At 54.9% G+C, this 20,626-nt stretch overlaps 1 protein-coding gene across 8 annotated transcripts in view; it reads left to right on the forward strand.

Moving 5' to 3' along the window:
- The window catches only part of Man2b2 (mannosidase alpha class 2B member 2), a 39,664-nt gene that overhangs the window by 9,946 nt on the left and 9,092 nt on the right, over nt 1–20,626 (forward strand). For 7 of the 8 annotated variants that reach the window (XR_010040886.1, XR_010040882.1, XR_010040883.1 and 4 more), the window contains exons 7-21: nt 506–704; nt 2,344–2,534; nt 3,409–3,562; nt 4,730–4,863; nt 5,740–5,996; nt 8,316–8,507; nt 8,880–9,132; nt 9,689–9,799; nt 9,880–10,093; nt 10,924–11,061; nt 11,534–11,646; nt 11,887–12,004; nt 13,465–13,747; nt 13,847–14,151; nt 16,063–16,205. Coding sequence is in view for 1 of the 8 variants with exons in the window: in XM_063230206.1 (XP_063086276.1) it covers nt 506–704; nt 2,344–2,534; nt 3,409–3,562; nt 4,730–4,863; nt 5,740–5,996; nt 8,316–8,507; nt 8,880–9,132; nt 9,689–9,799; nt 9,880–10,093; nt 10,924–11,061; nt 11,534–11,646; nt 11,887–12,004; nt 12,095–12,192 (2,172 nt within the window). In the remaining 7 variants the exon portion in view is untranslated. Of the gene's footprint in view, nt 1–505; nt 705–2,343; nt 2,535–3,408; nt 3,563–4,729; nt 4,864–5,739; nt 5,997–8,315; nt 8,508–8,879; nt 9,133–9,688; nt 9,800–9,879; nt 10,094–10,923; nt 11,062–11,533; nt 11,647–11,886; nt 12,005–12,094; nt 12,301–13,464; nt 13,748–13,846; nt 14,152–16,062; nt 16,206–20,626 lie in introns of those variants that run through there. The other variant, XM_063230206.1, reaches the window with a different exon arrangement.

Consider the following 20,626-nt stretch of genomic DNA (forward strand, 5'->3'; position numbering starts at 1 on the left):
CTCCCTCCCTGCCAGGGGAGGCAGATGTGGCTGGGGTCCTGTTTTGCATTTGAGGGGATGGGGGTCAGAGAAGTCAGGAACCATCCTGAGGACACACGGCTATGCAGCAGGGTGGCTCAGAAGGGATGGCATCAGGACTGACTGAAAAGGGCTTGGGGTCAGGAAGTGTGAGTCAGGCTGTGACCTTCACAATGTCACCAGGCACGGTGGTGCACACCTGTCATCCCAGCACTCGGGAGGGTGAAGCAGGAGGATCACTGCGAGTCTGAAGCCAACCTGGGCCCTGTAGTGCATACAAGGCCATCCTGAGCTGTAGAGTGAGCCCTGATCTCAAAACACAAATTTAAAAATCCCACATTGTTAGTTAGCAGATTGGTAACACAGGTATCCTGACCGCCTCCAGAGACCTGGGGGAGCCCACTGGCACCATGGACCCCCTGGGGGGGCTGGACGGGGGCAGCACTGACCATCCTGACCCACTGGGGGCTCCCGTGTCCCCCTGCAGGGCTGTGACAAGCAGTTCTTCAACGCCTCGGTGCAGTTCGCCAACATGGACCCGCTGCTGGACCACATCAACAGCCGAGCCGCTGAGCTGGGTGTGACGGCTGAGTATGCCACGCTGGACGACTACTTCCGTGCCCTGCACGAGCTCAATGTCACCTGGGGCGTCCGAAACCACCAGGACTTCCTGCCCTATGCCTCAGGTTCGGCCTCTGGATGGGGTGCAAGACTGCTCCCCTCTGGGCTCTTCCTGGGGTGCTCAGGCCTGGCACTGGGCCGGCTGCCTAATAGTTCCTCCCTGCCGGGCGAGTCCCGGAGCTGCGGCCACACAGGTGGCAACTGTCCTGCTGCTTTGTCCTTTGGGTCATCATACATGCTAAATGGGACAGGAAAAGCCCAGAGGAAGGCCCTGCACGTGGAGCCTTATAATTACGCTGTCGTCCATGGGCCCTGGAGCTAGGCTGGCCAAGGCCACCCACTCTGTGCTCTGGAGGTGCCTCCAGGCCTGCTGGCATTGAGGGCATGGGGGACAGGGCATGAGCACCAGCCCCAGGCCTGCCCACCTCCGACACCTGTGCCCCCTGCCCTGGCAGCCCTGCCTCTCTGCCCTCTGCACCCCACCCCAGGCTGCCTATGGCTGTCACAGCCAGCGCAGAACCATCTGTCTTTGTTGCAGAAGACATCACAGCCCCAGAGGGTCCTGCCCCCCTGGGCACAGATGGGGACAGTGCTGGCTGGCTCGCCCCCAGCCAGGACAGCCCAGGGACATGGGTGCAGCCACCTCCCAGGCTGCTCTGCCAGCACCTGTGGGTGCCCCACTGGAGGCCACCTTAAAGACAGGCAGGGAAGGAGCCACATGGCTGTGGCCATCCCCATCCGATGGGAGTGCTGGGGCCAAGGTTCACCAGGGCAACAGGACAGGAAGGCCTGGCTGGGACAGTGACTCCCAGCACCCTGGGGTTGGGTCACAGCTCTTCTCAGTCCAGGCTGTGGCTGTGGCAAGCCACACACCTGTGGGCTGGGTTTCTGCTGTGAGGGGGTTCTGGGGGGATGGGGGAGACCCCCCATGGGAAGGCTTGACATTGTCTCCTTCCTTCCCCCTCTGTGGGGCTCACCGCTAGGCCTTGGACTGTAAGACTGTGTGGCCCTCAAGGACCTTTGTTTTAGTGGGAGTGACTGCAGGGTGGGAGGCATAGTGTGGGCGTGGTTACCATCAGGCAGGAGAGATGTGGTTGTGGTTATCTGGTGGGTGTGGCTATTTCCATGTGGGTGTGGTTATGCCCCCAGTGGGCGGGGGCTTTGGCATGTGGGCGTGGTTACAGTTAAGTGGGATGATTGGCATGGGTGTTACTGGTGGGAGGGTTTGTTGTGGGCGTGGCTATTGGTGGGAGGAGTTTTCTGTGGCCGTGGATTCTGAAGCTGGAGTTGTGTCCTGCAGTGTACAGTGGGGCATTAGAGGTAGGCAGGACTGTGTTCAGGTGGGCCTAGTGATACTGCCATTAGACCTTGGGCCTTGGGGTTGCCTGACTTGGAAGCCCAACCCCACCAGTCACTCAGTTTGCCCAGGGAGATGTGGGGAGCCCTGTCTATCTGCTCCCACAACCTGTGGCCAACTTTTATGGCCTAGCCCAGGCCCTGTGGGCCCAAAACAGAGAGCAGAGGCACAGGCCTGCCCCAAGCAGGGAGTTGCCCAGCCCCACCGCACCTTGCCCCTAGCCTTCCCCTCTCTGCAAAGATTATGACCACCAGTCCCATCCACTCCCCGAGATGTTTCTGCTGCAGTGCAAGCCTGTCCCTGAGTCACCTGGGTCGGAGTCTCAGACTCCCCATCTTGTCTCTTAGAACAGCAGCAGGCTTGGACGGGCTTCTACGCATCCCGCAGCACCCTCAAGGGACTGGCACGGCAAGCCAGCGCCTTGCTGTACGCAGGGGAGTCCATGTTCACACGCTACATGTGGCCGGCACCCCGAGGGACTCTGGACCCCACTTGGGCACTGCAGCAACTGCAGCAGCTGCGCTGGGCTGTCTCTGAGGTAATGCCACATGTCTGGACTGCAGAGGGGCAGGGGATCTGCTGTGCTGTGGGCCTCCCACCCTGCCCTAGCAAGTCCTTTTGGCCCCAAGTTCTAGCACCCCGTTTTACAGATGGGAAGACTGAGGTTCCTTTGGTCACGAGCCTGGTTCATGGCGAGGCCGGGCCTAGGTCTGGTGGCGCCTAGCCAGTGGCTTCATTGATCTCTGCAACTGATTTTCTCTAAAGGAATAAAGGATAGGGTTGGGTGGCATCGGGGTCTGATGGGCCTGCCTGGGTCCAGGTCTCAGCTCACCTGTGTGACCTCGGGAATAGGGCCTTCCCTCTCCCAGCCCTGATTCCCTCCCCAGATGATGAAAGCGACTCCCTCCTCCCAGAGCAGAGGCCACGGGGTGCATTAGTCTTGTCCCACTCGTCGAGGTGGCTGCATGGGGTCCAGTAGTCCTGAAAGCCATTTCCACTGGGGAATGAACTCCCAAGAGGTCCCATGAGCTGGCCCCACCAAGAAGTGGCCACTTTTAGTCACCGAAGGGAATTTCCACAGGACCTGTCTTTTGTTTGGGCGGGGATAGGCGGACTGAAGTCTATCAGAGGGAGCAGTGGGCCAAGGTGGCTTCCCCAGAGCCTCAGTTTCCCCTTCTGCAAGATAATCTGGCCCTGGCCCCACTCCTTAGAGAAGGTGGAGCTGGTGCTGCAGGGAGGTCCCGGAGGGGAGTCTGGGTCCTTTCCAGATGTCACCAAGTAGGTGACATCAGCAGAGGCTGCACAAGGTCCTTGGCCACTCTGGCCTCAGTTTCCTGTTCGGCGAAGGAGAGGGACACACAGCTTCTCATGGGCTCGGTCCTGATCCACTTCTTCCCTGCGCTGGTGCACAGGTCCAGCACCACGATGCCATCACTGGCACCGAGTCCCCCAAGGTGAGCAACATGTACGTGGAGCACCTGGCCATGGGCACACGGGGGGTGCACAAGCTGATGGCCTCCATCACCCAGGACAGTGCCCAACACGTGGCCCTGGGGTCTGACTCAGGTAAGCCACCTGTGGGAGCTTGCAGCCTGTTCTCAGGAGGGAGCCCCAAGGGCCAGGGAGGAGACCACAGGCCAGCACTTCACACTGCAAGATCCCCGTCCTTGTGAGCTCCTGCCAGTGGCGTAACCTTGGTAACTCCAGAGCTGTCACCCTCTATGCCCTCATCCGTGCACCTAGAGGGGTTGAGATTACAGTCAGAGCCAGAAGAGACGGCAAGCACGTTTGGAGCATTGACCAAGCTCAGAATACTCTGCATGGAGGATTTAATTCACTGCCTTGCAAAAAGTCTCTGTAGGAGCCGATGTGGTAGCACAGGCCTGTGAACCCAGCTCTCAGGAGGGTGAGGCAGGAGGGCCACCTTGAGTTGGAGGCCAGCCTGGATTATAAAAACCAAACAGGACAAGAGCTATTATTATCCTCATCTTACAGCTGAGCGAGCAGAGCGGGGCTTTTCTCCTAACTCACACCCTCAGGTCAGGAAAGGAGCGGTGTTTGAACCTGTGACCCTGTGCTGCCCTGCTAGTGTCCCCAGGCCTGGCATCTGGGTCTCTCCTGAGCTTAGGTGGGGCACAGATCATAACCAGGCAACCTGCCCCTTTGGGGATTCATGTGTATAGTGACAATGCTGCCAGCTTTCTGCAGCCGGGATTCCGGAACCCAGAAAATCCTGGGTGGACCGAGTGACTTGGTCTCCCTACACGAGTGTGAGATTGTGCTGTGTGCAGGGTACCTGTTTATTATTTTGTTCTGTGGTGCTAGAGGCTGAACCTAGGGCCTTGGCACTGAGTTACATCCCTAGTCCTGTCCAGGCAGAGCTCACACTTCGAATCCTCCTGCCTCAGCCTCCCACAGTGCAAGGATTATAGGTGTGTGCCACCACTGTCTGTTGGTCATGTACTTCTTGATGACCTCCCGGGCAAGGGAACATTTCTGGTCTCAGTTTTCTCATCCTAAAGGGCAGGTGGGGAGAAGACATGTGAGGTCACAGGGACCCCAGCATCCCACCTCAGGACCTGCCCCAAGCAGACGAACTGTGCTGCATGGCTGAGCACTGCCAACCTGCTGCCCTCACCCGCTGCTCTCCTGCCTCGGTCTCCCTTGTATGGAGAGGTACCCGCAGGTGTCAGTGGGTCAGTGCCTCAGGGAAGGGCTGTGCACTGTGCATAGGTACAAGGCCCGAAGGACACCTTGCGTCTGTCTACAACCCGCTGGCCTGGACCGTCACCACCATCATCACCCTGACTGTCAGCTTCTCTAGAGCCAGCGTCACTGACGAATCAGGCCGCCTCGTGCCCGCACAGGTACGGGCGGGGCTCCCGCTGTGGAGAGGCCTGGAGCCCTTCAGGGGTCTGTAATGCAGAAGCGGGTGGGGTGAGCCCATGCAGCTCTCTCTGCAGCACCCAAACTTCCAGAGCTGGGTGGTCCACGCCCTGCCTTCCCCTGCCTGGGCCGGCTCAGGTTCCAGAGGGGATCCAGGAGTCCCTGGGCTGACGCCATTCTGTCATGCAGCAAACACTGCTGAACGCCATTCTGGGCTGGCCCTGGGGTGGGTGCTGGGTTTTCTCTCGGGTGCAGGGTCTCAGCATGGTGCCCAGTGACCTCTTCCACCCCTCCCAGCCAGACGCCTCGGACTGGCAGAAGTCAGGAGGGCCAACAGGAAACAGTTCCTCCAGGGGACACTTGAGGCTGGGGGAGGGCTGGCTCTGCCGATAGGAAGTGCTCCCCAAGCTGTACATGTGGGTCTCTGGTTCCAGAAAAGTTCAGATCTGGAGCGGGTGTGGTGTGCACATCTGCAGCACATCTGCAATCCCAGCACTCAAGAGCTGAGGCAGGAGGGTCACCATGAGTTGCAGGCCAGCCTGGGCTATATCACTTCTAGGGGTAAAGGAGACTGAGGGAGCTGGGACTGAGTTGGAGAGGCCTTGGGAACTCACTAGCCAGCCATCTTTGGGACGGAGAAGGGTTCTCCAAAGGCAAAGTGTGTTATGGGGTCCTGGAAGAGAACCAACAACCAGAAAGGGGTGTGGGGAGGGGCGAGGGGTGCAGTCAAGAGCCAGAAGGACACCTCTGCCTTGTGGGTGGTCAGCACCCTGTGTAGGCAGCGGTACAGGCCAGGGCTCCTGAGTGAGCTTCCGGCACTGAGGTCCAGCGTCCACTCTGTCCTGCTGCCTCTGCAGATCCAGAGGTCCACCAGGGACCCCTCTGCCTATGACCTGCTGATCCTGGTCACCATCCCAGGCCTTAGCTACCGGCACTACAGTGTCCAGCCCACGACAGGGACCCGGGCAGCTGCCACCATGGCCAGCACTGTCTGGTTTGGCCGCAGGCAGCGACACACCAGCAGGGGGAACAGGCGCCTGGTGACTGTGGTGAACAACTGCTACACGGTGCTGCTGGACCCAGACACCAACCTGCTGCACAGCGTCCAGGAGAGGTGAGGTTCGGCCCTTGCTGGCTCTGAGGCCGAGGGCCTGGGGTGGCCCCTAGCCCCCCAGTGTGAGGAAGGACTGAGTGGAGTGAAGCCCTTCTTGCCCTCTGGTCTCAGCTCAAAGAGGGCAGGCCAGGGCCAAAAAGCCCTCTTAGCCCATCTCCAGAGCCGTCCAGAGACAGGGTGGTGTCGAGGGCTCACCCTGGAGAAAGTTGGTATCCAACTCTCCAGGCTTAGAGAAACGTAGAAACATGATGTCTTCAGAACAGAAAGGGGCCAGAGTCATCTGTTCCTACCCCCTCACAGTCTCCCCATCCATCCACCCATCCGTCCATCCACCTGCACATCCATCCGTCTTCCCTTCTACCCACTCATCCGTCACCTTCCCGTTCACCCCTCCCTCTGTTCCATCCATCTGCCAACCCACTCACTCGCCCATCTACTCACTTAACCTGTCCATCCTCCCATATCCCTGCCACAACCCATGCAGCTCTTGAGTTCTTGGGGTAAAGGACCACAAAGAGAGGAGGAAATAAAGAAGAGATGAAAACTGACGTCAGGTGGAGCCTTCTTTCCTGATGGGAGGAGAGGAACTGCTCACCCACTGCAGCACGTTTATCTGTACACTCAGGAGGCTGATGTCACCTTCAGCCCCACTGCTTAGCAACTTGTTTGCCTGGCTGGCCTGGCCTTTGGAGCTGGAACAGCTTGTTTAGGTGGCTTGTTTTAGACTGTCTGTGTCTTCAGGGTTGCCCTTGCTTTAGCCCCACACATGTGATGAGTCTTGAGTTTCCCTTCACCCATCTCCTCACCCATATATGCACCCACCCGTACACCCACCTCTCCAGCCAGCAGCCCACCCACCATCTGTTCATTTGTGGATTCATTCAGCAGCTGTTTGTGGACAGCATCGAGGGCAGCTGACTGCGGGAAAGGGCCCCCAGAGGCTGTGGACCCAGTCCTGCCCTTCCTCTGGCCATGCCCAGTGCTTTTGTCCTCAGCCTCAGCTGCTCTGCAGAACACACATGGTGTCTTCCCTGAGTGGGCTCTCGATGGCTGGACACATGTGGCAGTCCAGAGTGAGGGACAGGAAAGGCGAGCAAGGAGATGGACGAGGCGGGGGAGGCCTTAGTGCTGGGGTTAGGACCCAGGCCCAGGGTGCTGTACACAGTTTGCACCCACAGAGCTCCTCATCAGGGCCCAGCCAGGGCCCTTCCTGGGATGGGCGGGGGGAGGAGCGCACAGCGAGAATGGAGTAGGGCCAGCGGGCCAGACACCTCACCAGCCTGGGAAAGGGCATCTGCGTCTGCTCCTTCACTGCCCAGCGCCCACTCTGCCAGTGCCTTGCAGGCCCAGCCCTCGCTGTCCCCTCTGCCAGGCCACACCCTCACCACACTGGCTAGAAGCAGTGACTTCCCTGTCACAGACACGGGACCTAGCACCCACAGCTTAACCAAGGAGAAGTTCATTTGGCTCATGGTTGGGGTCCAGACCACAGTCAGCTGCTCCAAGGCAGGAACATCCTGGTGGAGGAAAGCTGCTCGTGGCACAGCAGGCAGGAAGCAGAGGATGGGAGGAATAGAGGATAAGAATTCACCTTCCAGGTCATGCCCTAGTGACACTACCCAGCAGCCCCTTCTGCAGCATGTTCACCCTGAGCTCACATGGACAGGTCCACTGTCCATGGCCACTGCAGCAGCCAGATGGAAGCCGGTCTTTCCTCTCCTGTCACATCAGGGACTCAGCCGGCCCCCTGTTCCTTTCCTACCCAGCTGTGGCCCACAGAAATCCCCACGTGGGTCTGGCGTGGTCCAGTTGCTTGTCCTCCCCCACAGTAAGGCCAACCCAGAAACCAACAGCAGCGGCAGGTGTGTCTTTTGCTACCTTTACACCCAGCCTGCTGTGGTGGTGCAGGCCTGTAGCCCCAGCACCCTGGGAGGCTGAGGCAGGAGGACTGCAAGTTCCAGCCCATCCTGAGCAACTCAGCAAGACTGTCTCAAAAAATAAAAATGAGGATGTGGCTCAGTGTAGAGGCCTTGGGTTCAAATCCCCAGTACCAAAAACTCAGCACTCTGCATCTAGAAGGCTCTGGGGTGCCTGCTCCCTCCCCCCAGGGCCATCAGTGCACGATGGGACACAAGGCTGGTCTGGGGTCCCCCAGGCCTGTTGCTCCTGTCTGGGGCTCCCTGCAGGGCAGTTCTTCACCTCTGGCTCACAGCCGCCCCCAGGGGGAGCAGATGCCACTCTTGTCCCAGGTCACAGGACTGGTGCCTGCGAGACCTCGTCCAGGGTGTCCGAGATGCCGCATTTCTTCTCTTCCTGTAGACAAAGCAACCGGACAGTGCGCATGAGCCAGGAGTTCCTGGAGTACCACGCCAATGGGGACGCCACGCGGGGCCCTATTTCGGACAACTACCTGTTCGCGCCCAATGAGACGGCTGTGCCTGCCTGGGAGGCTGTGGGACTGGAGGTGGTGGCAGGAGAGCTGGTGACCGAGATCCGGCAGCGCTTCTACAGGTGCCTGGGGCCCCGAGGCTCACACCTGCGGGGCCTCCTCACTCCCGGGCAGTTGTTGCTTTGGGAGAATTTGCTGGAGCGGAAGCAAATTGCTCTAGGCTCCACGCGTGTTTACGAGGGTCCTGCCGGTCATCAGCAAGAGGGGTTCATGTTCTCACACCAATGGCCCGGGCCAGGCGTAGTATGCCGTGGTCTCAGAGACCTGCATGCTCTTGCTGTGCTTTTGTGTCCCTGGCTGTGCCATTGTCCTCTGTCCTGTGCCCAGAAAGGCTTCCTGGCTGCCTGCCCTTCCTCATACAGGAAGGAAGGAGAGCAGACAGAGCCTCCCGAGGCTCCTGAAACCTCACTCCCCCAACCGACCTTCTCCTTCAGGGATGCCACGGCCCAGGCTTACACATACGCCATTCACTCCCGACTGGCCCACGTGTCCCAAGGCCCTGGGGCAGAGCTGCTGTGCCACCGCATAGAACAGGAATACCGAGTGGGGCCCCTCGAGCTGAACCGCGAGGCCGTCCTGAGGACCAGCAGTGATCTGGACAGCCAGCAGGTCCTCTACTCAGACAACAACGGCTACCAGATGCATCGGAGGCCCTACAGGGCCTATGAGAGCAACACCATTGCGCGGGTATGCCCTGTGGCCTGCGCTGAGCTCTGGGCTGCTTTTCCTGTTCCCCCTGCTCCTTGTGATCCTAGGGATAGAACCCAGGACCATCATGCTGAGCTGAGCTATATCCTCAGGCCATTTCTCACTTTTAAATTTTGAGACTGAGTCTCACTAAGTTTTCCTGGCTAGGCTTGAATTTGGAATCCTCCTGCCTCAGCCTTCCAGAATGCTGGCTTTTCAGGTGTGAGCCATCACGCCTGGCTTGTCTGCATCTTTAACATCGGGTCTTAGGAGTAGAAACCTCTTTTAAAGCCACTTTGCTACATGCCTGTGCACCTGGGTCCGACTGGCATTGGGGTCCTAGTGCTGCCAGATAAGAATCCATGGTTTGTGCCTCAGTTTCCCTTTCTGTAAAGGAAGTGTTTTATCAGAGAGCCACTGTGAGGGTGGATGCAGTGAGGTGGGTCAAACACCGAGCTAGAGCCAGGCCTAGGCCCGCAGGAGCTCAACCCCGGTGTGAGTCTCAGGGACTAGGATTACCCCACGGCCTGTGCTGGCGACCTCTCTGTGCCCATAGAACTACTACCCCATGGTGCAATCGGCCTTCATCGAGGACAGCAGGAGCAGGCTGGTGCTGCTCTCGGAGAGGGCGCATGGTGTCTCCAGCCCGGGTAGCGGGCAGGTGGAGGTAAGTGGGCTGCTCTTGTCCTCAGCCACCCCCGACACGGCACGGCGGCCAGCTGCAGAGCCCTCCATCCCCCTCCCTAGGTCATGCTCCATCGGCGCCTGTGGAACAACCTGGCCTGGGACCTGAACTACAACCTCACGCTGAACGACACCTCCATCGTCCACCCCGTGCTCTGGCTGCTGCTGGGGTCCCAGGCGGTCACCACTGCCCTGCACCCACAGAGCGCGCTAGCGCTACAGCACAGGCCGGTGGTGCTGCTCAGAGAGCTGCCGGGACGTGGGACTCGCGCCAAGGGTACTTGGTGCAGCGGCTGGCTGCCTGCCCGGACCATGGGAGCCCTTGGGATCCGGGTGGGGGTGGGACAGGAAAGGCCTCGGTGTGCAAGCTGGGTCTGTCTGGATCTGTCCACGCTGTCACCAGGTACTTCTAGTCTGTGGTCCAACTGCAAGGTGGAAACTGACCACCTTGCAGTTACCCACCTTCCTCTCGCTTGGCCCCGCCCCCTGACGGCTCATCCACCTCCCAGTGGTGGCACCAGGGGCTGGTAACTAAGCCTCAATGTATGGCACTCCGGATGCAGAAAAGAAACCAAGCCCGGTGGGGTGATGCACACCTGCAATCTCAGCACTCAGGAGGCTGAGGCAGGGGAATCCCCTGGGCTACATAGCAGCAAGTTCAAGACCAGTCTCAAAAAGATCCCAACCAAAGCACCCAAAAGAGTCTCCCAGGGAAGGACTCATATGGATCCTGTTTGGGTCCAGTCTGAGAGCCTGGGCCATCTGTGTGGCCAGGGGAACTATGAGCCATGGCAGCCCCTGCTGGGTGGAGTGGAACTGAGGAGCTGGGAGTGGGCACCAAAGCAGGGAGGAGCTCACTGTGGGACCCTGCACGGGTGGCGCACCCTCCAGGTTTTGTATCCCTGTGGCTCTTAAGCTCAGTGACCTTAGCAGGAATGGGAGACAGCAGCAGTGAGGGCTGAGGAACACACAGCCAGGGCCTGAGTGGGTCTATGGCTGGGCATGCATGGGACTATCAGGAGAGGCGGGTGGGACAGAGGGCCCAGCAGGGAGCCTACAGGCCACAGGCAGTGCCACTTAAGCCCCTCACCACCCCCTGCCCTGCAGGACCTGCCTCAAGGCCCCAGGCCCCCCAACAGCAAGCCGCTGTGACGCTGCCCCCAAACCTGCACCTGCAGATCCTGAGCATCCCTGGCTGGAACTACAGCTCGAGCCACAGCGAGCACATGCGGGCACTGCGGACCAGTGAGGCACCGGGGCCTGGGCCCCTCCAGTGCTCCCTCCCTGGCCATAGACAGATAATGGGGGGAGGGACACTTCAGCCTTGTCACGGCTCTGCCCCCTTATCAGGACAACAGGGAGACAGTAGTGGGCGCCGGGATGAGCCGTCACTCAGCTGGGCAAGGTGGCCCTGCCCAGGACTGGCCACACTGTCCCCCTCGCCATGAGCTTCCTCGGGCAACCACATCCTGCCAATCCCTGGGAGCTGCACTGGGGTTATAGGCGGAGGCCCTCTGCCTAGGGCACACAGCTGTGCTCCCTCCCATGGGCAGGGCACAGTCCCCCAGCCCTGGCTTGCTGCCTGTCCAGGGGGGTCCCATCCCCTGCTGCTCAGGGCCATTGGGAATATGGGTGGAGTCACATGCCAGGCAGGGACCAGAGGCCCTCAGGGTGTTGGAGCAGAGCAGGTTCTCACTGCCGCCTCCTGTCCCCAAAGGCCACCGAGGGCAGGCCCAAGCAGACCTGCGCCGTGTCCTGCTGCGGCTCCACCACCTGTACGAGGCAGGGGAGGACCCAGTGCTGTCACAGCCGGTGACAGTGAATCTGGAGGTGAGCTGTACCCCCACCACCCCACCAGGAACACAGCACACCCGGTGGTGAACCCCTAGTGTCCAGCTGCCCAGGTCCCTGTGCCAGAGGGCCCTGGGCCAGTTTGAAAATGACAGCACCTTCTCCAGGCTCTAGGCTGGGACTCCCAGTCGCTGGACCAGCCACCCAACTGATTTAGTCTCTGCTCTGCGGGGACCCCAGAGGCTTGAGGAGCTCTGCTGCCCCTCTTTGTCCTTGCAGGCCGTGCTGCGGGGGCTGGGGGCCGTGGCGGCGGTGCAGGAGCGCTCGCTCACAGGGACCTGGGACGTGCACACCATGCAGCGCTGGAGCTGGAGGACGAAGCCTGGCCGCCAAACAGGTTAGGGGCCCTCCCCTCATGCTGGACAGAGCAGACTGCATTGGCCTCATAGTCTGTGGGCTCTGAGGATGGACTCTTTGTGCTCCCCAGGCCGCCCTGCCTCCCACTCATGGCCGCCCAGCAACCACAAGGTCACTGTCCACCCCAAAGAAATCCTCACGTTCTTTGTCCACTTCCGACAGCAGTGAGCTTCCAGCAGATGGGCTAGGTGGGGAGGAGAGGCTGCTGGAGGGGGCCGCTGGTGTTTTGCTCTCTTGTGATTTTTGAAATAAAAAGGATGTGGATTCCTTCCCCCATGTGAGAGCCATGCCTCCCCTCTTCTCGAATCAGTGTTCTTTTCCTTTCCTTCTCTCCCCTGAGTTAATAGCGCTTGAACTCAGGTCCTTCACCGTGTGCTCCATCCCCAGCCCTCTGCTCTTTTTTATTTTGAGACAGGAACTTGAAATATAGCCCAGGCTGAGCTTGAATTCAGACTTCTCCCACATTGGCACCTCTGACTTTTGGGGACTTGGGGGGGGGCATTTAATATAGCCTGAATTTTTAATAGCATCTTAGGAAACCAGAAACACCAAGAGCTGGGCATGGTGGTGCACACCTGTAATCCTAGCACACAGGAGGCTGAGGCGGGAAGATTGTTGCAAATTTGAGACTAGCCTGAGCTACAAAGTGAGCTCAAGCCCAGCCTGAACGACACAGCGAGACCCTGTCTCAAAAAGACAAAACAAAAAAACCAAGAATAAAGTCACACACAGACACAAGCACTTTGAGGTTGGACATGTCCTGAGGTCATGTGTCACACACCATACCCAACTTCATGTGTCCAGGACCCACTGGTGGGTACTTGCCTGCTACACATGGGGAATAGTTACTCACGCAAAATCCCCCCATTGGGTGAGCTTCTTGGTAACAGGAATGCACATTTTGTAAAAGGCATCTGTGTTCACACATGCTAGTGGGAAGCTGTGTCCCCACTGAATTACTTCCTGTGTTCCTAAAGTGCACAGGAAGGGCTGGGGTGTGGCTGACTGGTAGGCCAGTCTGGATCCCCACAGCTCGAGGCCACACTGTGCTACATGGTGAGTTCAAGGCCAACCTGACCTGGGTAGTGAGGCCTTACCTCAAAAAAGTAGCTAGGAACCCACGGGCCCTCACCCTGCCCTGCCTGCTTCCTCCCAGCCGGTGCGGCTGCCCGGTAAGCATTCCCTGACACAGCCCGGAGCAGTAAAACTCCACATCCAAGCTGCGTTTTTTTCTATAAAAAAAAGATCTTTGCACTCAGCTAATTCACTGGTGCTGCTTTTCATCACACGCTGTCACCTCGGGCATCTATAAAGCATAGATGTTTCAGAACAATGAACTTTTGTCTGCGGGATCAGACTGCATGGAAATGCACAGATAGCCTCTGGGAATCACAAAATGCAGCAGATGTTTTGTTTTTTAATTTTTTTTTTTTGTGGCAGAGACCCTCGGCCCTGAACCCCTGCTAAGCCCTGCCTCTCACCGTGAACTCGTGCCCACCACGGTGCTCTCGCCACTGTCCACAACAGCTGTGAGGTCCACCCCTGCAGTCCTGCACTCCACCAATGGAGCTGGGGAGGAGTCGCTGTGCGGCAGCCCTGGGCCTCTGCCCCTACTCTCCTGGCTGTGTTGATGTCCTGAGTGGACTAAAAACATGCTTGGCAAATTCTGCTAAGCAAATAACGATGGCCAGGGATTCAGCTCAGCAGCATAAGCACCTGCCTGGTAAGCACAAGGTTGAGAGTTCAATCCCCAGTACCAAAAAAAAAAAAAAAAAAAAGTCATGATGCTACCCCATATGTTTGCACATGACTGTAATTCCAGCACACAGGAGGCTGAGGCAGGAAGATCACCGTGAGTCCAAAGTCAGCCTGTACTACATGAGTTCAAGGCCAGCCTGAACTACACAGTGAGACCCCTGTCTCGAAACAACAACAAAAGATGAAGCTGGCAGCCGTGACAGTGTGACTGTTGGTGCCTCAGAGAAGCCAGGACATTCATCTACACAACAGCTGTGCCCATATGCAGCATAGCATCACAGGAATCCAAAAGTGAAAACGGCCCAGTGTCCATGGGTGGAGACATGGCTACATGTACCGTGGAATACTACTGAGCCATCAAAAGGAAAGGTACCTTGTTACCTGCTATGGCATGGGTGGACCTGGAGACAGCCAGACACTCAGGCCACTGATGTCCAGGACAGGCAGAGTTATGGGGACAGAGGACCATGTGATCTACTGCTGGGTAGCAGAGAGTGGAGTGATGGCATTGAGATGGTTTTCTTTTGGGGATGATGAAGTCACTTTTTTGAGACAGCATCTCACTATGCAGTTCAGGCTGCCTTGAGCTCACTTTGTAGCCTAGGCTGGTTTTGAACTTGCAATGATCCTCCTGCCTCAGCATCCCAGCTGGGATTACAGGCCTGAGTCACCACTCCTGGTAACAAGACCATTTTGGAATCAGGTAGTAAGAGGCATGCCAAACCATATGCTTTTAAAGATGGACTCTGAATTCCATCTCAGTTTTAAAGACTCTTTAGACAGTAAATTGAGATATGGGGAAATTACACGGCACCTGAGGCTGAAGCAAAGTCCATCCACCCAGGAAAGGACAAATGTGGAAAGTACGCTTGTTACTGCTTTTTGTTCCTGTAACAAATACCTGAGGGGAAGCAACTTAGTAAGAGAAAAGTGTGGTACAAAATGATAGTTATCAGAATGGCTTCAGGATAAGAATGGTTATGTGAGAAATAGGACAGTAGTCAAAATCAAAAAGGAGGCACTTGTGTCAGCCCTACTGAGCCATAACTACAGCCAGAGCCAGGAGATACGGCACACACCTGCATGCTCAGCTCTTCAGGAGGCTGAGGCAGGAGAATCAAAAGTCTGAGCCCTGAGATTGGGGCAAGGCAGGCTGGCTGGAGGTGGGCGTGGCCTGACGTCAGAGAGTCCCAGCACGGTACCACGCAGCTCCATGTCTTCTGCTCCTCTGGAGAGCACTAGAGCAGGCTGTCAGCCTGAGGAGTGGCCGACACGAAAGGAAGTCCCACTGAGTTCTCCACGGCCACTGCGTTCTGTCACACACACTGCAGGACGCACGTCCTTCCTTGTCTTGCCCCCAAACTCCTCCCTTCCTTTTCCTTTAATGCATGGAAAGCTACTATTTGCCATCATCTTGACCAACTATTTGCAAAGGACAGAAAGAACCTAGGAGTCACTAGAAGGAGACTTGAGCACCCCAAAGCCAGTCTCAGTGGCACACACCTATAATCCCAGCACGTGGAGGCTGAGGTGGGCCTGAGGACTGTCAGGAGTTCTAGACCACAGGAAGTACACAGACCCTGTTTCAAAAACAAGAAAAAAAAGAAGAAAGGGAGAAGACATTAATGGATTGAGGTTAAGAAATTAAATAGAAAATACATAGAGTAAACCATATGAAGTAGAAAGGAGATAATGAAGGGAAACTAAAATCAAAGCAACCCAGTGCTAGCGATGGGGCATGTAATGAACAGTGGACACTAGTCACCTCGGCGGGCGTGGTGGCGCACTCCTGTAACCCCAGCACTTGGGAGGCTGAGGCAGGCAGATTACTGCAAATTCTAGACCAGCCTGGGCTACAAAGTGAGCTCAAGGTCAGCCTGAACCTCACATCCAGACCCTGTCTCAAAAAACAGAGCCTGCACCTAGCTGGGCAGGGCCGAGCTCACCCCAGGGAAAGGCCAGTGCTTTACAGCTCATCCACAGGGTGGGAACCACTTGTCCTCACCTCCTTTTCAAACTGACTTTTTTAGAGTACATTTAGGTTTGTTCCAATATTGAGCAGAAGCATAGAGCTCACGCACACGCAGGCGAACACACAACATCAACACCCTTGAGCCCCAGGGGTGCATTTCTTACAGCTAGTGAGACTGCCCTGCTTTAATCTTATTAGTCTCAGCCTCAGGGTTTGCCGCATCACAAGGTGGTGTCACCGCCCTGCCATCTGACACTCCCTCCGGGCCAAACCCTGGTCTCCTCCTGTCTCCATCCTCCCTTTTCCAGGTCCTAAACTGGAACCTTGCGGGAGCCGCACAGATTGGCTTCTTTCACCATGTAATGTCCAGATTAGCTTCTCCCATGTCTTCTCCCGTGACTCATATTCCACTGTCTGGATGGCTGAAGTTGAGCCCTCTCCCCTACAAGAGGTAAGCTGCTTCTGCATCTTATCAATTATGAGAAAAGCTGCTATAAATACTGAGGTGAATGAGGTGAGGTTTCTGTGTAGGTTCAGCGCAACGGGACAAATTTCAAGAAATGTGATCACTGTTACATGCAGCTGAGTTAGAAAAACATTATAGGTGTTCAGACAGCTCTGGGCCCTCAAAGGAAGCAACACAGAAGCCCAGGTAGCTAGGGGCTGGGGATTTAGCTCAGCGGCGTAAGCGCTTTCCTTGCAAGTGTGCAGTTGTGACTTCGATCCCTGGTACTGATAAAAAAAAATGAAAAAGAAGCCCAGGTACTGATAAGATTATATCTAAAAGATGAGAAGTATAAAACAAAAGAGGCCTTTATTCTGAGAATGCGGACAGAGAAAACTAAAACAAACCCGACCACTGGAGTCCGGCTTCCTCTCTGGCGGACACGTGCATGGTGGGTATGTAAGTAGCCTCAGTTTGGGGTGGAACCTAAAGGGGCATCAGGGATTCACAGGTAGCCCTTTGGTCTTGGTTTGGCGCCATAGGTAAATTCCTAGGGGGCAGGGAAGATGTCACAGGTAAATTCTTAGGGGTGGGGGAGATAGGAGCTCCTTGGTTCCGCCTCTAAGACTTCACCAGCTACAGTGTCCTGTCTGGGCCAAAACCCTTTCATATACCCTCTTATGGTTATTATTATGAAAAGGGGCAAAGATTTCTCTCTTTACTTCCTGCTGGCAGAGGGCACTGTAATGGAGTCTAGGGGAGTCAATGGGATGACGGCTGATGCCCAGGTAGACGCTGGTGCCAGGTGTTTTAGCCAGAACAACTTCACTGGTGAATGCACGTATGTCAGACTGGAAAAACAAAGAGTCATAATGTTATGAGGACACATGGCACTGTCATATTTAGGGACCCAGGTGAGGTAGAGGGAAAGGTGCCTTTGATTTAGACATGTCATTATATCAGGATGACATTGAGGTAGGATCATTATCATGGTGAGGTAGAATTCTGAAAAATAAGTGTGAGGTTAGAAGGAGTGAAATTATGAGAGGTGATGACTCCCCCATCTGAAAGGGTAAAAGTTAGGAGGGTAGGTGTATAAAACTTGTCTCCAGTCCAGGAGTTGAACTGGAAAAAATAAAGGGAGCAAGGAAGGCAGTGGCTGTACCAGTATAGGGAAGGTAAGGGCTTAGCCTTTCAGGGATGTCACGTTTAACCAGACAGCTGAGGGTAGAAAGAACTGCATAGTCATCACATAGAACATTATGGAGATTATCTTACTCATGATGTGGGAGTCTCTAGGAAGAGTAAGTTGTCATGAGTAAGATGTCAAGAGTCTTGCTATAAAAATGATCATTAATAGAACATAAGAAATTAGGAACCAAAGTGGATAACAAAACATGACTTAGCCTGTTAACTGTGGCTGCGAGGCTTTCATGAAACAGAGATGGGTGGGCCACAGAAGATGAGATGAACACTCAGAATGATCAGATTTAGGGCTGGGAGGGCATCCCTTAGCCTGAGTGATGTGAAATCAGGATGGCAGTCCAGCAACTTTGACTGCTGTAGGGGTAGCCAAGTAGACCAGATGGGGGCCACTCCACCTTGGGTGTAGTCCTGTGGATTTAGAACATTTGAGATAAATTAGATCTCCTAGGGATAGGGGAGGATCTGGTTTGGCCTCTCCAGAGGGCTGTGGAAGGCAGAGATCAGCATGTTTTTGCAACAGGTGTCAGAGGAAGGAGAGGACTGGGACATAGTCAGTAAGGGGAGGGAGATTTTGGGGAGTAGGAAGATTGTGGAGTAAGAATGGCCTGCCGTAAATAAGTTCAAAAGGACTTTAGAAAGTAGGAGCCCGGGGGAGTGCCCTGAGCTTGGCTAAGGCTAAGGGCAAAAGTTGAGGCCAAGGTTGGTGTAGTTCTAAAGAGAGCTTTGTAAGGTGTGTCTTTATGAGGCCATTTGCCTTTTCCACTTTGCCTGAGGATTGCGATGGTATGGGATGTGTAAGCTCGAGGATACCTGTTGAGTGATCTGAGAAATAAAGGTGGGACCATTATCTGACTGAATACTCTGAGGTAGACCAAACCTTGGAATGATTTCTTGTAATATGACTTTGGTAACTACATCTATCTGCCAGTCCTGACAATGGGTGTGTAGACCCTGTATCCACGACTAGCAAGGAAATTAAGAAGACTGGCTGAGTGGCGTATGGCTAACATGTGGGATGGAGAACATAATAAGAGGTCATCTATATATTGAAGAAGAACACTAGGTTTGAGATCGAGTTCTGTGAGGTCAGTAGCAAGAGCCTGACTAAAGAAGTGGGGACTATCCCTGAACCCCTGGGGGAGTACTGTCCAAGTAAGTTATTGAGACCTGAGAGTGTCTGGGTCAGTCCATGTAAACGCAAAGAGGTTCTGGCAATCAGGGTGTGGGGGATAGTGAAGAAGGCATCTTTAAGATCTATAACTGTAAATTGAGTAGTGGAGGGAGGGATATGAGAGAGCATGGTATAAGGATTTGGCACCACTGGGTGAGTGGGGGTAACAGCACTGTTAATTACCCTAAGGTCCTGTACCAGGTGATAGGACCCATCAGTCTTGAGTACCAGGAGAATGGGAGTATTGTGGGGTGAATGGGTAGGTTTAAGAAAACCATTGTCTAAAAGGTGCTTAATTATGGGTTTAAGTCCCCTTAAATGTTGGGGAGCTATGGGGTATAGGGGGACGCAGAGAAAAACTGAAGGATCCCTGAGACAGATTAAAACAGGTGTGGCATGTGTAGCCAGAGTAGGATTGGATGTGTCCCAAATTAGGGGGTCAACCAGAGAAGGAGGAAGGGGAGGGAATGGCTTTGCGACACATTGTGAGGCTGTTTGGAGGATTAGGACTTTGGGGAGAGAGAAAGTCAAGGAAAAATTAAGCTTTTGAAGAAGATCTCTACCTAAAAGGAGTGTGGGACATGTTGGAATAACTAGGAAGTTATGGATAAAGAAGAGTCTGGATGAAATTGCTGTCCGCAGCCCAGTTTGCAAAGGCTCGGTAGGCTGGCCGTCAATGCCCACAACAGAAATCAAGGACTTACTACAAAGTCCTGAAATTTCAGGAAGTATACTATAAGTTGCCCCCATATCTACAAGCAGAGATATTATCTTACCTGAGACCTCCAGTGAGACTCGGGGCTCCAACAAGGTTACCAGAGTGGGGCTGTGAGCCCCGAGCCCCGTCAATCTTCCGCATCAACTCCGAGCAGATCAGTCAGTGATGAATCTGGCACTGACTGAGTCTCCTGTGAGGGCAAGGAGTTAGAAGATGGCTTACTCGCTCGCTGGCTGCTAGGACAGTCACTCTTCCAATGGCCCTTAAGGTTGCAGTAAGGACATGGTCCTAAAGGAATGCCAGGGCTGGGGCAATCTTTTGTCCAGTGTCCTTGTTTGCTGCATTTAAAGCACGGTCTGGGCAGGACTCGGGCAGCCACACCTTGTTTTGGATTTCTTGTCCTGGGAGCCCCGAGTGCCACTGCTAAGAGATCAGACTGATATTTAGCAAACTTTAATTTTTGATCTTGCTTTTCCTCTTTTTGAATTTTTTCTCTGTTGTTGAAGACATGGAAAGCTAATTTAAGTAGATCCCATTGCAGAGTTTGAGGGCCATGTTCAACCTTTTGTAATTTTGCACGAATATCAGGAGCAGACTGGGAAATAAAATAAAAGTTAACAACAATTATCCCTTCATGAGAGTCTGGGTTCACATTAGTAAACTTAATTAAGGTTTCTCGAAGCCAATTTAGGAACACAGCTGGGTTTTCATTAGCCTCCTGGACCTGTTCTGAAAGGTTGTTATAGTTAGTATGTTTGTGAGCAATCTTATTAAGGCCCACAATCAGACACTCAATCATTTTATGTAATTTTGTCAAACCTTCACCGTTTTGATAGTTGCGATTAGGATCTTATTCTTGCATAGCTGCAGGCCCAGGGTCATTATCAGCAGTATTCCCCTTATGTCTGAGATCAGCTTCTTCTCAAGCTGCTTGCCACAGCTGACTTTGCTCTTGTGAGCTGAGAGTGGTATGTAGAATCACAAACATCCTTAAAATGTAAATCATAAGGGTCAACAGAGAAGCTACCTAATTTATGGGTAATCTGAGATAAGTCAGAAAGGGAGAAAGACACACACACACACACACACACACACACACACACATATATATATATATATATATATATATATATATATATTTGGTCTTTTTTGAGACGGGGTCTTGCTATGCAGTTCAGGCAGGCCTTGAGCTCACTTTGTAGCCCAGGCTGGTCTCCAACTCACAAGGATCCTCCCACCTCATCCCCGAGTACTGGGATTACAGGCATGAGCCACCATGCTGGCAAGGCACATGTATATTAACAAGTCCCTTGGGGCCAGCTTGCTTCCGAA

Source organism: Cavia porcellus, unplaced genomic scaffold, assembly GCF_034190915.1.
Source record: "Cavia porcellus strain 051 isolate PalLab524CR breed Dunkin Hartley unplaced genomic scaffold, mCavPor4.1 scaffold_18, whole genome shotgun sequence".
NCBI lineage: Eukaryota > Metazoa > Chordata > Mammalia > Rodentia > Caviidae > Cavia > Cavia porcellus.